Source organism: Andrographis paniculata, unplaced genomic scaffold, assembly GCF_009805555.1.
Source record: "Andrographis paniculata isolate CXL003 unplaced genomic scaffold, ASM980555v1 Contig49END, whole genome shotgun sequence".
In the NCBI taxonomy this organism is placed as follows: Eukaryota; Viridiplantae; Streptophyta; class Magnoliopsida; order Lamiales; family Acanthaceae; genus Andrographis; species Andrographis paniculata.
In genome coordinates this window covers 3,218,407-3,230,895 of record NW_026137583.1, presented here as the reverse complement: position 1 = coordinate 3,230,895, position 12,489 = coordinate 3,218,407, and the positions used below count along the sequence as shown (strand labels likewise).

General features: G+C 31.4%; 2 protein-coding genes across 2 annotated transcripts; one reads left to right on the top strand and one right to left on the bottom strand.

Annotated features, from left to right (window-relative positions):
• The first annotated feature begins 779 nt into the window (after positions 1 to 779).
• On the top strand, positions 780 to 5,371 carry LOC127252942 (uncharacterized). The gene is made up of 9 exons (XM_051277329.1): positions 780 to 894; positions 990 to 1,105; positions 1,183 to 1,266; positions 2,060 to 2,353; positions 2,454 to 2,512; positions 3,607 to 3,678; positions 3,757 to 3,907; positions 3,989 to 4,120; positions 5,030 to 5,371. The coding sequence occupies exons 1-9, from the start codon at positions 780 to 782 to the stop codon at positions 5,369 to 5,371; spliced, it is 1,365 nt and encodes a 454-aa protein (XP_051133286.1).
• Positions 5,372 to 6,536: 1,165 nt separating this feature from the next.
• On the bottom strand, positions 6,537 to 9,315 carry LOC127252941 (uncharacterized). The gene is made up of 7 exons (XM_051277328.1): positions 9,226 to 9,315; positions 8,757 to 8,912; positions 8,540 to 8,673; positions 8,235 to 8,294; positions 7,875 to 8,047; positions 6,783 to 6,901; positions 6,537 to 6,686 (listed from the first exon to the last, which is right to left on the bottom strand). Exons 1-7 carry the CDS (start codon positions 9,313 to 9,315, stop codon positions 6,537 to 6,539), a joined length of 882 nt encoding a protein of 293 aa, XP_051133285.1.
• Between the last annotated feature and the right edge of the window lie 3,174 nt (positions 9,316 to 12,489).

Here is a 12,489-nt window from a genome sequence, read left to right as displayed (position 1 = left end):
TTATTAAGCAAGGATTTTTCCTTCTCGAATTGACGAAGAATGCACATGTATAGAAACTCATGTTGTTAATACATATGATGGCTCGACTAAATTAATTGAAACTATGTAACACTTATGGTATGTCGAGGACAAAAACATCAATTTCTCTTTGTATTTCGTTTGTTAAAAACAAATGTATATTAAGTTTTTTAGCAAAATCAATTTGAAGTAATTGAGGATCTAGCTTCATGTAATTTATTCAACAATTTTAGCTCATTAAGTAGAATATGAAAGTTTTTGTTCTTCGTTTATATGGAACCTTCACATCATTTTAGTTCGATATTAATCTTTAGTGAGGTTGTTGTAAATAAAAGTCATTTTCTAGAGATGAGCTTCCCTCACAAAACTTTATGAGTAGCCAAGAATTCTTTTTCTTTAATTTAATTTCGAAGTTCCATTATTTATATATACATATGTGTCTAAACTTCTTGGTGCGACGTGTTTCTTTGAAGTTTGAATTTGGATTTGGGATTCAAAATCAGTAAATTTTGAATCAAAATAGTTATTGATGTAATGTTTTGAATAAAGTATTGATCTTTTTGTGTAGTATATTAATTGAAAAACTAATCTTGAATTTGATGGTTTTCGGAATTTTATTAATATAAATAGTCCGAGACCTAAATGAGCCCTTAATGAAACAAAACTTAACATGTTGCATTTGCATATGTTAAAATGACTTGCTTCAAAAGATCTTGAAAGTTCTTGCACCAATGATTCTCTTATTTAACAGGTAAGAAGAAATGAATTCCTACCGAGGATCGTTGCTGGCAAAACATCTTGCGCTTATCGCCATAATCATAGCCTTAAACTTCACTCAAGTTTCAGGAACTCTAGCCGTGTCTAAATGTTCGAAAGGTCACTTATTTCAATGTTACCATCAATTTCCTACACAATATTCGCAAACTTGACATTAGTTTGATCCATCATATGTGTGTGTACTTATATTACAGGTCGACTTTTAGCAGAACAATCTAAGGACTTGGGAGATACGGCGAGAGTAGATCCATTAGATGGCTTGAACAAATATCGCGGAGGATATAACATAACAAACAAGCATTACTGGAGTGTAAGTATTCGGTATTGCCACATGCTTTAGCTCAAACTTAGCCTCATACTTATGCAATTAGTATTTTTCTTGCGCAGTCGACTACTTTTACAAGCATATATGGAATAGCCATTGCAGTCGTATGGCTCCTATGTGGTATTTTATATGGACTATTCGCTCTTGTAAGAGCCATTTGTTGTCGAAGAAACAGAAGAGCCGACCATACATCAAATTCTCGTGACACCCGCTGCCCCCCTCTTGTTATTGTGGCTGTTTTGTTTACACTTCTAGCAATGTAAGTGCTAACTTTTTTTTTTTACTTCGTCGCACACGAGCTTCTTTTTTTATTTCTTTCAATGTTTTTAGATTATAATTCTGTTTAGTCGAAAAATGATGCTAGCATGAACCAAATGGTCGTGGTTTTTAGTGTTTAGAAAATTTTGGGGTTTTTATTGTTAGTAATTGGAATTGCTAAAATGATTCTAAAATATTTAATTTATCATTATTTGAAAATGTATTGGAACAAGAAATAATGTATTTTTATTAGAAATGATACGAGTACTTTCAGTAGAGTTATGCAAAAGTGAACAAGTTAGTCTTAGATGAATTCTCACTTCCATTCTAGTATTATGATATAGCAGAATTTACTTATGTAACAATATGAGAAAGATGCAATTTTGGCTCTATACGATATAATCAATTATCATTTTTGTTATATATCTTGTAAAAATTCATTTTTCTGTCCTCTCAGTCACAAAAGAAAACCTATATGTGAATTCAGAAGACAAAAGACAACAACTACGCCAACGACAACAACAATAATACTTATTTCTTGTTAGACACATGAGAAAAAATACAATGGAAGAATCATATATATCTCTATATATAAAGGACAAGACTGATAATTGACTACCGACAGAAATTTGAAATTTTTTTAAAGTCTTGTGTTAATTCTTGGATGTGATGGTGCATTAGTATGGCCATTTCAGAGCAGCTTGTGGAATGGTTTTTGGAGGGAACAAAATGTTCTACGTTAGAGCTGAGAAGATCGTGGGCGTGGTTTCGGATACAGCAAATGAGGCGACAGACTCCATAAGCCTCATAAGTGGAGCATTCAAGCACATCAACAGCAGTTTGCTGCAAGTCGGTTCGAGCAATAAAGCCACTGAGTTCCTTTACTCCACGACGCGCGAGCTTGATGGTCGCTCAGCCGAGTTGCAGCAACAGGCCTCCCACATAACATACTTGATCCGAAAGGGCCTTCACACAGTGTATGCAAAAATTCGACGAAAAACATTATCTACTTTATTCTTACCATGTGTGCTTGTAAGTCTATGTTGATGTGTACATATATGCATTTGATTTGCAGGTATACGATTATTACAGCGACGGTTTCGGTAATTTTGATCTTTGTAGTTGCTTTACTTGGTAAGATTCATGTCTTAACTACACATCTGTGTGTATATATATATAGTAAAAGTAGATATAAAATTCAACAGCTGAACAACATACTGTATGCTGACGGACAACACACGATGTAACCACAGACAGCACATAACATGCGTTAATATAATACAAATACAGCACATGAACTAACAATACATAATATATTCTCACACAACTCATACAACTATTGATTTTAGCACATAACATACTCTCATACAGCACACGTTGTAGTTATGAACAAACAATACATGTCTTTATTACAAAGAGCATGTATTGTATGTAATAAAGGCATGGGCTGTTTCTGTATTTTACATGTGCTGATTTTTCAAATTCAGCGTCGTAACCTCTTTCCAAATATGTTATAATGTATATAATATGTATTGTCTACGCCTTTATTATTTGCTTCCATTTATATGTTTTTATCTTTAGTTTAATATGTTGAGTTCATATATGTGATATGCTGTTTTGATAAGGATCAAATTTTGTTCTAGATTTTGAGAGTTAAACGAACTTTATGTTGCTTATCTAAACTATCGATGTTTTTTTAATTTTAACATACTTTTGATACATAAATAAATTTTTTTATATTTCAGATATTCTTTGTAGTTATACAAAATGTTGAAATTAATTTAGAATTGTAACCAATCCCATATATGTATATATATATAGGACACTAATTCTCTGCTAATCGAGTCAAATCAACATATAATAAAAATAGAAAGCATATGGTTATACTATGTTATAACATAGCATGTGACATTTTATAACAGTATAAAATTATAAAGATGTTATGATATATACAATATATGTTGTTTATCTTTTTTATATATGCTGATTGAGTCAAAGTAACACCATACTAAGTATGTGTCATGTAATTACATTGTATGAAAACTTGTTTGTTTGTCTGCATGGATCTGCGGCCAGCCTTTGGAGTTTTGAAGTTTCGGAGGACGGTTTATTTGTAAGTATATAAGGACTTATTTTCTAAGTATTGATATTGAAATAATTGATGGTTAGAGAAGATAGGAGTTTTCGAAGATTTAGTATAGCTGAATTAGATCGATTTGTTTCCACAGCCTTGTCGTGATTTGCTGGATTTTTGTGACCATCACGTGGTTGTTCTTCGGGGTGTACTTCTTCTTCGACAAGTAGGTTCTTCTTCAAGAGAAATAAGACAAGATGAAAATGATCTCTGCCATTAAATATATATATATGTATGAATGCAGCTTAGCAGGAGACACATGCACAGCGTTGGAAGGGTTCGAAAGGGATCCTTACAACAACAGCCTTAGCGCAGTTCTGCCTTGCGACAAACTGAGATCTGCCCAGTCAGTCCTCATCAATGTCGGCAAAGGCATACACGATTCTGTCAACAAGGTTGTCTCAATGACAACAACTTATAATGCACACCAATAATGTTGGCTGTTGTATGTGATCATATTCATAAAATGAATGCAGGTGAATGAAAACATAACAGCTTCATACGGCGACATTCTGCAGTTCTGCAATCCCTTCGCCTCTGCACCTATGTACGATTACGAGCCATGGAACTGTCCCCCCTCCTCTACCAAAATCGGAGACATCCCACGGGTAACAACCATTATCCAACTATTTACTCTATAATAAAGTGTGTCTATCTGTTTGTTTATTTTTATCTGGCGTATCTGATCATATTCTTTTCCGGTTTAGTCGAAAAATGACCAACCATTCTCCCCTTGGTTTAGAAACTACATAAGACTTGTATGTGTTATGTTGAACTCAACCTAGAATCACACATCCGATAAAATTTAATAGAGAATATGTTTCACGTGCTACTATTGCAACTGAAATAGGATAGTCTTGTTTGGTCAAATATGCAAAATATGTTGTTGAAATATAATTTTCACTACATTTGACATATTGAAGTTCTTTGTAGAGTTTTACAAAATCAAGATAAACTTGTGTAGATTTTTATATTCTTCACTAAATTTAACGGATTGAAGTTTTTTGTAGAGCTTTGCAAAATATAGATAACTTCATGTAATTTTTCATATTTTTCACTAAATTTGAAGTTCACTGTAGAGTTTTACAAAATCCAAATAAATTTTTGTACCACCCTGTCCTATAAGAAGAGTACCATGCATTTTTTTAGTGTTGATATTTGAATGTTAATTATTATATCAATATGTAATAAAAATCAAGAGAAAATGACAAAAATGCATCTATTAGTCTCTTATAATACAAATACAATGATATTTGTGGAGTAAATTATACAAATATAATGATATTTTTAATGTTAAGTACAATGGCGCAAAAGACAAATGGTGCTGGTTTTATGGGATGGAGGTAGTATAATTTTTCATAGTCTTCATTAAATTTGAAGTTCTTTGTAGAGTTTTTTAAAATACAGATAAAATTTGTGTAATTTTTCAATAAAAGATATGGGAGCATGATAGAATTTACCCAAACATAGATATATAGTATGTCGTTTTAACAGTGATTGATCAATCCAACATGAAGGTACTAAGAATGGTAGCTTGTCCGGACGACGAGGTAAAAACTTGCAATGGAGGAATCATGATCCGAGGCACCTACTTCAGGATGGTGCAAGCATACTCAGTTGCAATACAAAGGCTGCTCGACGTATACCCTGAGATGGAAAACATAATCGAATGCCGGCTAATCAAAGATGCCTTCTCCAAGATCCTCGACAATCATTGCAAGCCCTTGAAAAAATCACTACATATGATATGGGGATCGTTTGTAGCTCTCTCGATTGTGCTCATGGTTTTGCTTATCATTTGGATCGCGGCAGCTCATCGCCATCAAGATCAGACCAGCACTCGTCCGCGGGCTCTTTGAATTGCCTCGCTGTAATTTATACATGTGTATATACATGACTCAACGTTATATACATACATAGTTGATGCAAGAAATCAAAAGCAAGCATGAACTACGGGTGTGTATGATTTTGATTGAATTACGACATTAAAGTTCATGTAATATATTACGTCTCTCGAACATTGAACAACCCGAAGGAACACACAGAAATTTTTTTTGGTGATACATACCTTTCTATATATTTCTTTATAGAATGATATCTTGAGAACTTCTGCAAAATTTGGCGCTCTTTACTTATATTTTGAACACTGTTTTCACATCAATCATCAAGATTTTTTCCCCTCAACAATAGATCACATTCATTAATAGCTATTTTAATTAAAAAATTTGCATTAAAATGTTATACTTTATATTTTAAACATCATATATGATATCTATTTACATTATATTCAATATTTATTTTTCATTCAAAATTTAGTTGTCTAAACCTACTTTAAAATGTTAGTAGGAGAGTATGAGAGACTTCATTTGATCAATTATGGTACTTCCGACTCGTTCAAACAAATAAAGAGAAGCAAATAATAGAGCATTAAATGTGGAGTGAATTTAGGGTAAATTATATAATACTCACTTGTATTTTTAGTAAAAATGACACAAAATTGTTATCTGTTTTTTATAAAAATTATAAAAAAATAAATGATTAATCATTTATTTATTTATTTTATTCAAAAAAAGTTATTTAGATATTTTACGTTTTTTATTTGTATAAAACTTGCGTAGTAGGTATTTATTTAGAACCAAACATCACTTTTGAACAATGAAGGTGTTTCATGCAAACTTTATATTAGCATAAGTGGATTTCACGCAATAAATAAAATACAGGATATTCTGTATATTTTTACTAAAACACAAGAAGTGTTGTATTATTTATCCGGTGAATTTATAACAATACCTACTCTACTTTCCTTAAAAGACTGATGCTTCTTGTCTAGTGTAACTTTTCTTGCTTGCATAATTTGCAAACTATTACATTCGACCAGGGTAACAGTATAGATGTTCCATGATCAACATGAAGAATGAAAATTACAACACACACATACATGAGAATATGCAAATACAAGTAGATTATATATATATATATATATATGAAGGTGAGCTCAAATAATAGAGTCTAACAAGTTACCAATCATGGGAAGAAGCAAACTTGTATGTGGTTCCCATATTGAATCTGATCCTTTTGGATTCTCCTCAAAGACTCCACAGCAGAAGGACTGATCTCTTTTCTCACATTGATCACTTGCAATGTCAGAATGTCTCCAATGCCTAAAGGGACTTGCTAAAGCTGAGGACATTTCCAAATATTCAGACATTCTAGTCTTGGATAATGTCTCTCATCACCGCTCCACTTCTTTAAATTCAAGTCATACAGCACCAGCAGCCGCAGCCGGTCGAATCCCCCCTCCCTCGGCTCCCACACCGCGCTCTCGAAGAGGGTCTTGCGCAATCTCAGAATTTCAAGATTCGGAAAACCTCCAATTTTGTCCATAAAATCTGAAGGAATTATACATCGTTTTAGTGTCAACTTCTTGAGCGAAGGAGGGAAAATGAGGATAGAAAGGAAAGAACGAGACATGGTGACAAAATCGAACGAGCATTTAAGGTTGTGTTCTTTTGTGGGTTTTACTACAAATTTTTATTATTCAAATTCTTTTTTTCCTCTAAAAATATCACATCAAATAATTACTTTTATTTTTTTATATTATACTACAAATTTATTTTACATTCAAAAACATCACATCAAACAACTATTCAAATTCAATTTTTTACTATTCAAAAATCTAAACCCAAAAACTAAAACCCACAAACAAACACACTGTTTACTTGTTAGATTTGTTTTCCGTTTTACTATTCCAACTTTTTTTCCCCCTAAAAACATCAAATCAAACACCTATTTTTTATTTATTATATTACACTAAAATTAAATTTTACATTCAAAACATTACATCAATACATATTTATATCACATCAAACAACTATTTCAATTCAAAATTTTACTATTCAAAACCAAAACCAAAAACTAAAATCTCACAAGTAATGGTATATTTAATTGTGAGATTTTGATTTTGAGTTTTAATTTTGAATAGTAAAATTTATATCACATCAAACAACTAATTCAATTCAAAATTTTACTATTCAAAACCAAAATCTCACAAGTAATGGTATGTTTATTTGTGAGATTTTGATTTTGAGTTTTAATTTTGAATAGTAAAATTTTGAATTGAAATAGTTGTTTGATATAATATAAATATATATTGATGTGATGTTTTGAATATAAGATTAAATTTTAGTGAAATATAATAAATAAAAAATAAGTGTTTGATTTGATATTTTTGGAGAAAAAAAATATTAAAATAGTAAAATTATAATCAAAGTTTCGCAAGTAAACACACCCTAAATAGTGTTTCGAGCTTGCTCAAATAGCTTAGATCTATGGTAGAAGACATTGTAATGTTTGTATCCTTACTAATGCCCAACTTCTTTAGGTTTGGAAATACTTTAAGAGCCTTTGGGAAGGTGTCATCAATGGCTACAGAGGAGAGTGTTTGACGATCTTCTAGAAGAACCGCTCCATCTTCTTCTTCGTCTTCGTCGTAAGGAATGTCCAAATATGGACACATATCGACAAACTTGATATGTCTTAACCGTGGCATGCATCGCGAATAGGGTCTTTGTACTACACTTATTCATGATCATCTTGCCACTTTTCGACAATGTCCAAGAAAGTACTTTGTTTCTAACTGATCTCTTGACAATTAAAGTTTGTAGATTATGAAAAGTTGCCCCTACATAGCTTAAAATTGAATTGATATCCGCAGCTAGGTACCTCAAGTTCACGAGCTTCTCGGCTTCCTTAGATATAGCCATTGCTTCCGCGCTTAAAACTCTAAGCACCGGAAATTCCGAAAAATCTAAAGTAGTTACATAAGCCCTCCATTTAGGAAACCATATAAACCATTCTCAAGTCTTTTGAATTCGCAATTAGCTCAAGATCATTGCGAGTATGAACATTTAGGCGACGACGTATACCTTGTTCTTGATTGTAAGATCTTCGGTTGCGCTTGTCGAATTAAAAAAGTAATTCTCTTCGTGCGCTTTTCTAATGCACAAGTCCCTCAACATATCGTGCACCTTATAGCTTTTCGCGGATCCTTTAAATTCTTCGCTATAACTAACAAAAGATTTCTATCGACAAGTTCATCTAAGTAAAATTGCGCCGCCTCTTCCAATCTTCTGGAAATGCACTCATATAAAGAAAACACGGTCTTAAATGATACGGAAGATTATTATAACTCAATAATAGAATGCTCGAGAAATGCTCGTGTTCATCCGCGACAACTAAGCTTACTTCATCCGCAATATTTTCCCAAGATTTTTCGAATCTATTTAACTGAGCAAGAAGTCCTCCGACGACATGAATTGCAAGAGGCAGCCCCGAACAATTCTTCGCAATCCTTTTCCCAACATTTTCGAGTTCGGATGGGCAAGTTTCTTCGCCAAAAACCTTTCTTCAAAGAAGGTTCCAACTTTGAAGATCGTCGAGCAAATTCATGTTATGATGCAATCTTTTCGAAGTTACATAATTGGCTAAACCCGATTCCCTAGTCGTCGGGAAAGCACTTCTTTAACTCATCCCAAGCTTTTCCACATATCATCCAACACAGTTAGGTATCGTCGACCATACAACGTTTGATATAATCGCAAGACATGTAAATCGATCAAGTTCTTCGTTGCGAATTTCATCGGTTAATTAGGCATCCAATGGCACATTGCAAAAGATCTAATAAAATGTTCTTGAGATCATAGTCTTGAGATACTGTCGTCCAGCCACGTTTGTCGAAGTGAGAAACAATTAAGGGATCGTCGTACAAATTCCGAGCAAGAGTAGTCTTACCAATGCCACCCATGCCTACGATCGAAATGATCTCAAGTTTCGAAAAATGTCCGTTGGTGTCACTGTTTCTCACAGGAAGTAAATAGTAAGATAGTGTATAAACTCAGTATGGGTGCCAAAATTTAACACGAAAACACTACTACCCAAGAACTTCCAGCTTTAAATTTTATTAGTATTTATTATTTTTTGAAATCGTGTCAATTTGGACATTCAATTTTTTATCATGATAGATTTTTGGATTATGACATGATAGTTACAACTCACTCACAATTCTAAATAATAATTACTTTTAATAAAATATTATTTTTCCTATTTACTATAAAATATTCATAGGTGTGTTTGTTTGGGGGATTGGATTTTAAATTCACTGTTCATTCATTTTTTTCCCAAAAAAAATATTAAATCAAATACCTATTTTTTATTTTTTATATTATACTAAAAATCAATTTAAATTCAAAATATTACATCAATACCTATTTATATCACATCATACAACTATTCGAATTCAAAACTTTTACTATTCAAATCCTACCTCAAAATCCAAATCCCCAAACAAACACACCCTAAGTTCAATTTTTATAAAAATAATAAAATGGGTAATGATATATATATATATATATATATACATGAAAGTTGAAACCCGTGACTTGCCACGTTTCTATTTGGACGATATTTTCATGCTATTCACTTTGGAGATTTATGTAAATTACTACTAACTTTTGCAAGGGGCCTTTATATTTTAAATAGATTTAATATTATAATATATATATAAATATTTTTTTCATTTCCTTTACATTATTATAAATGATTTTATATTAATAATTAATAAATATTTCTAGTTTTTTTTATTTTTTATTATGTAAAAATTCTATTTTTTATAAAATGATATATATATTATATTTATATTTATATACTAGTATTTTAAAATTAAATTTATTTTATTATTATTTCGAATGTCAAATCAATATTTTATTTCTATATTATCAATTATATTATTAATGATATATAATATTTATAAGAATAACTTCAAAAAAAAAAAAAAACGTTAAAACTCTTCAAAGCAAAATAATTTCCAATACTCCCATCTAAACTGATGTAATTAAAAAATAAATAAATAAATTATATTTTCTTATGCTTAATTTTTTTATTATTATTATTATTATTTAAAAATTACATTGTATAAAATATTATTTAAACCTATTCCCTTTCGTTTATTGCAATGTATTTCTCTTACAGTTTTCCATGTCAGCTAAACATAATTATAAGTTTCAAAAGTCATCCTTAATTTTTTTTTGTAGAGATGGCCTGCACTGTCCAAATTATCTGCCAAATGTCATCTTAGAAGAATCCATCCTAACCTCACATCCTCCAAAATTAAATATTCAGCATCCATATTTTAAGCTAAAAATATTCTATCCAGCCGGCCAAACCACCCTTCAATTTATTTTATATGTTTGATCTTTTAAGGATCATGAATTCATTAACATACCCCTTTCTTTGTCCAAGAGTATCCATCTGTTGGCTCAAATCTTACAATAATTCTAAGTGTTCGAAGAAGCAAAAAAGATCGATCAATTATGTCGAGAAGATCAAGAGAATCTGGAGAAGGCTTCCATGCAACAAGGCGTGGCTCGAATTACTTGAAGGACAATGAGGTTGAGGAGCTTTCATTTTTCCGGGACCTTCAAAGGCGCGAGAAGGATCATGTCGCGAACCTTCTTCAGCCTGTCTCCGAAGAATTTGAACCAAATGGTGAGATAATTCGTAGTATAATTAAGCTGCATCACTGCAAAAAAAAAGTTGAAATTTAGTTAAAAATAATAATAATAATAATAAAATTGTAGCAATATGTATCAATTCATAGCAAAAATGTTTTTGCGACGAAATGAGTTTTGTCGCCTATACCGCCTTAGTAAAGATCTTTGGCGATAAATATGATTTAAGTAACAAAAATTAAATTTTTTTGCAATGAAAGTTAAGAAAAGTGATATAGCAACAAAATATGTATGATTTTTTTTAGCCAAATAGTTTTAGTTATGGAAAATAATTTCGTAGCTAAAACTTTTTTGCTATAAAACAATAATTTTCTAGCAAACAAAATTTAGTGACGAAAATTCATTTTGTAGTAGATAATTTATTCTTAGCGATGAAATTAATTTTTGTTGTTAAATGACACGTTTTAATTACAAAACTATTTCGTAGTTAAAAATGTTGTAGCTAATTAATTATTTATTGGTAGTGCATGGAAATAATTTAACACACATTTTAACTGTCGGGGCGCATTGTGATTAGCCGATGTCGAGTATTTCTAGTGCAGGAAATTATGCATTGGGTAGGACAGAAGGGGGCAAGAATGACTACAACTGGTAATGGATATTACAAAGTTTTTATTTGTTTTTATTAGATTTTTCTTACCTAAAATTTGTCTGAGGAGCTTTGGCTGTTGGGATATTAATTATTTGAAGGCTGAAAACGCCGCCGGCGACTCCACTATTCCCGTCTCTTGAGATGGAAACCACCGGTCGGGAGCTTGTTGTTCAACGGGAGATACCAATCGTCAACCAATCTCTTTCGAGGGTACTAATATCTCTTACATAGAATCGATTATTCGTTCTAGTTAAAATTTGTTTGTTTATTTACTTAACGAGAGAATTCGCAACTGTTATTTTTTTTAAATGTATATTGGGTAAATTCTTGGATCGAATTGAATAATCGGGCTCGTCTACTACAATTTTGAAATTAATTAAGAAGAGTGCATATCCTTTAGTGTTTAAATATATGATATTAAAATGGGATCCAACTTGCATAATTTGAGGGCAAGATTGGCGAGGGATTGAAGGTAAATATATATTGTTTTAAGGGTAATTAAAATATGAAGATATTAACATATTCTTATTTGAAAAACTTGCGTATATTTATGTGTGTGCTATAGAAATGTTGAATGTAAAGGATGCTACACACTTATAAAGAAAACATTAATTAAATAAAAAATATTTAGTTTTTGGGTAATTTATATACTACTTTATATTTTAGTAAAAATATACAAAACACTCTATTTTATTTATTGCTTAAACCCCTTGTCTTAATCTAAAGTTTGCAACGAAACAGCCTCTGGTCCAAAACTACTATTTGGTTCTAAATAAAGACGCAAGTTTTATACAAATAAAAAATGTAAAATATTTTAAAT

Excerpts from the sequence above, each read along its gene's own strand:
- LOC127252942 (XM_051277329.1), top strand. The coding sequence starts at position 780 with ATGAATTCCTACCGAGGATCGTTGCTGGCAAAACATCTTGCGCTTATC. Across the intron at positions 1,267-2,059 it reads TATATGGACTATTCGCTCTT|TATGGCCATTTCAGAGCAGC; the intron begins GTAAGAGCCATT and ends ATGGTGCATTAG. Across the intron at positions 3,908-3,988 it reads TACACGATTCTGTCAACAAG|GTGAATGAAAACATAACAGC; the intron begins GTTGTCTCAATG and ends AAATGAATGCAG.
- LOC127252941 (XM_051277328.1), bottom strand. The coding sequence starts at position 9,315 with ATGGGTGGCATTGGTAAGACTACTCTTGCTCGGAATTTGTACGACGAT. Across the intron at positions 8,048-8,234 it reads GAGAAGCTCGTGAACTTGAG|ACATATCAAGTTTGTCGATA; the intron begins GTACCTAGCTGC and ends GCCACGGTTAAG. Across the intron at positions 6,687-6,782 it reads TCGACCGGCTGCGGCTGCTG|CAAGTCCCTTTAGGCATTGG; the intron begins GTGCTGTATGAC and ends CCTCAGCTTTAG.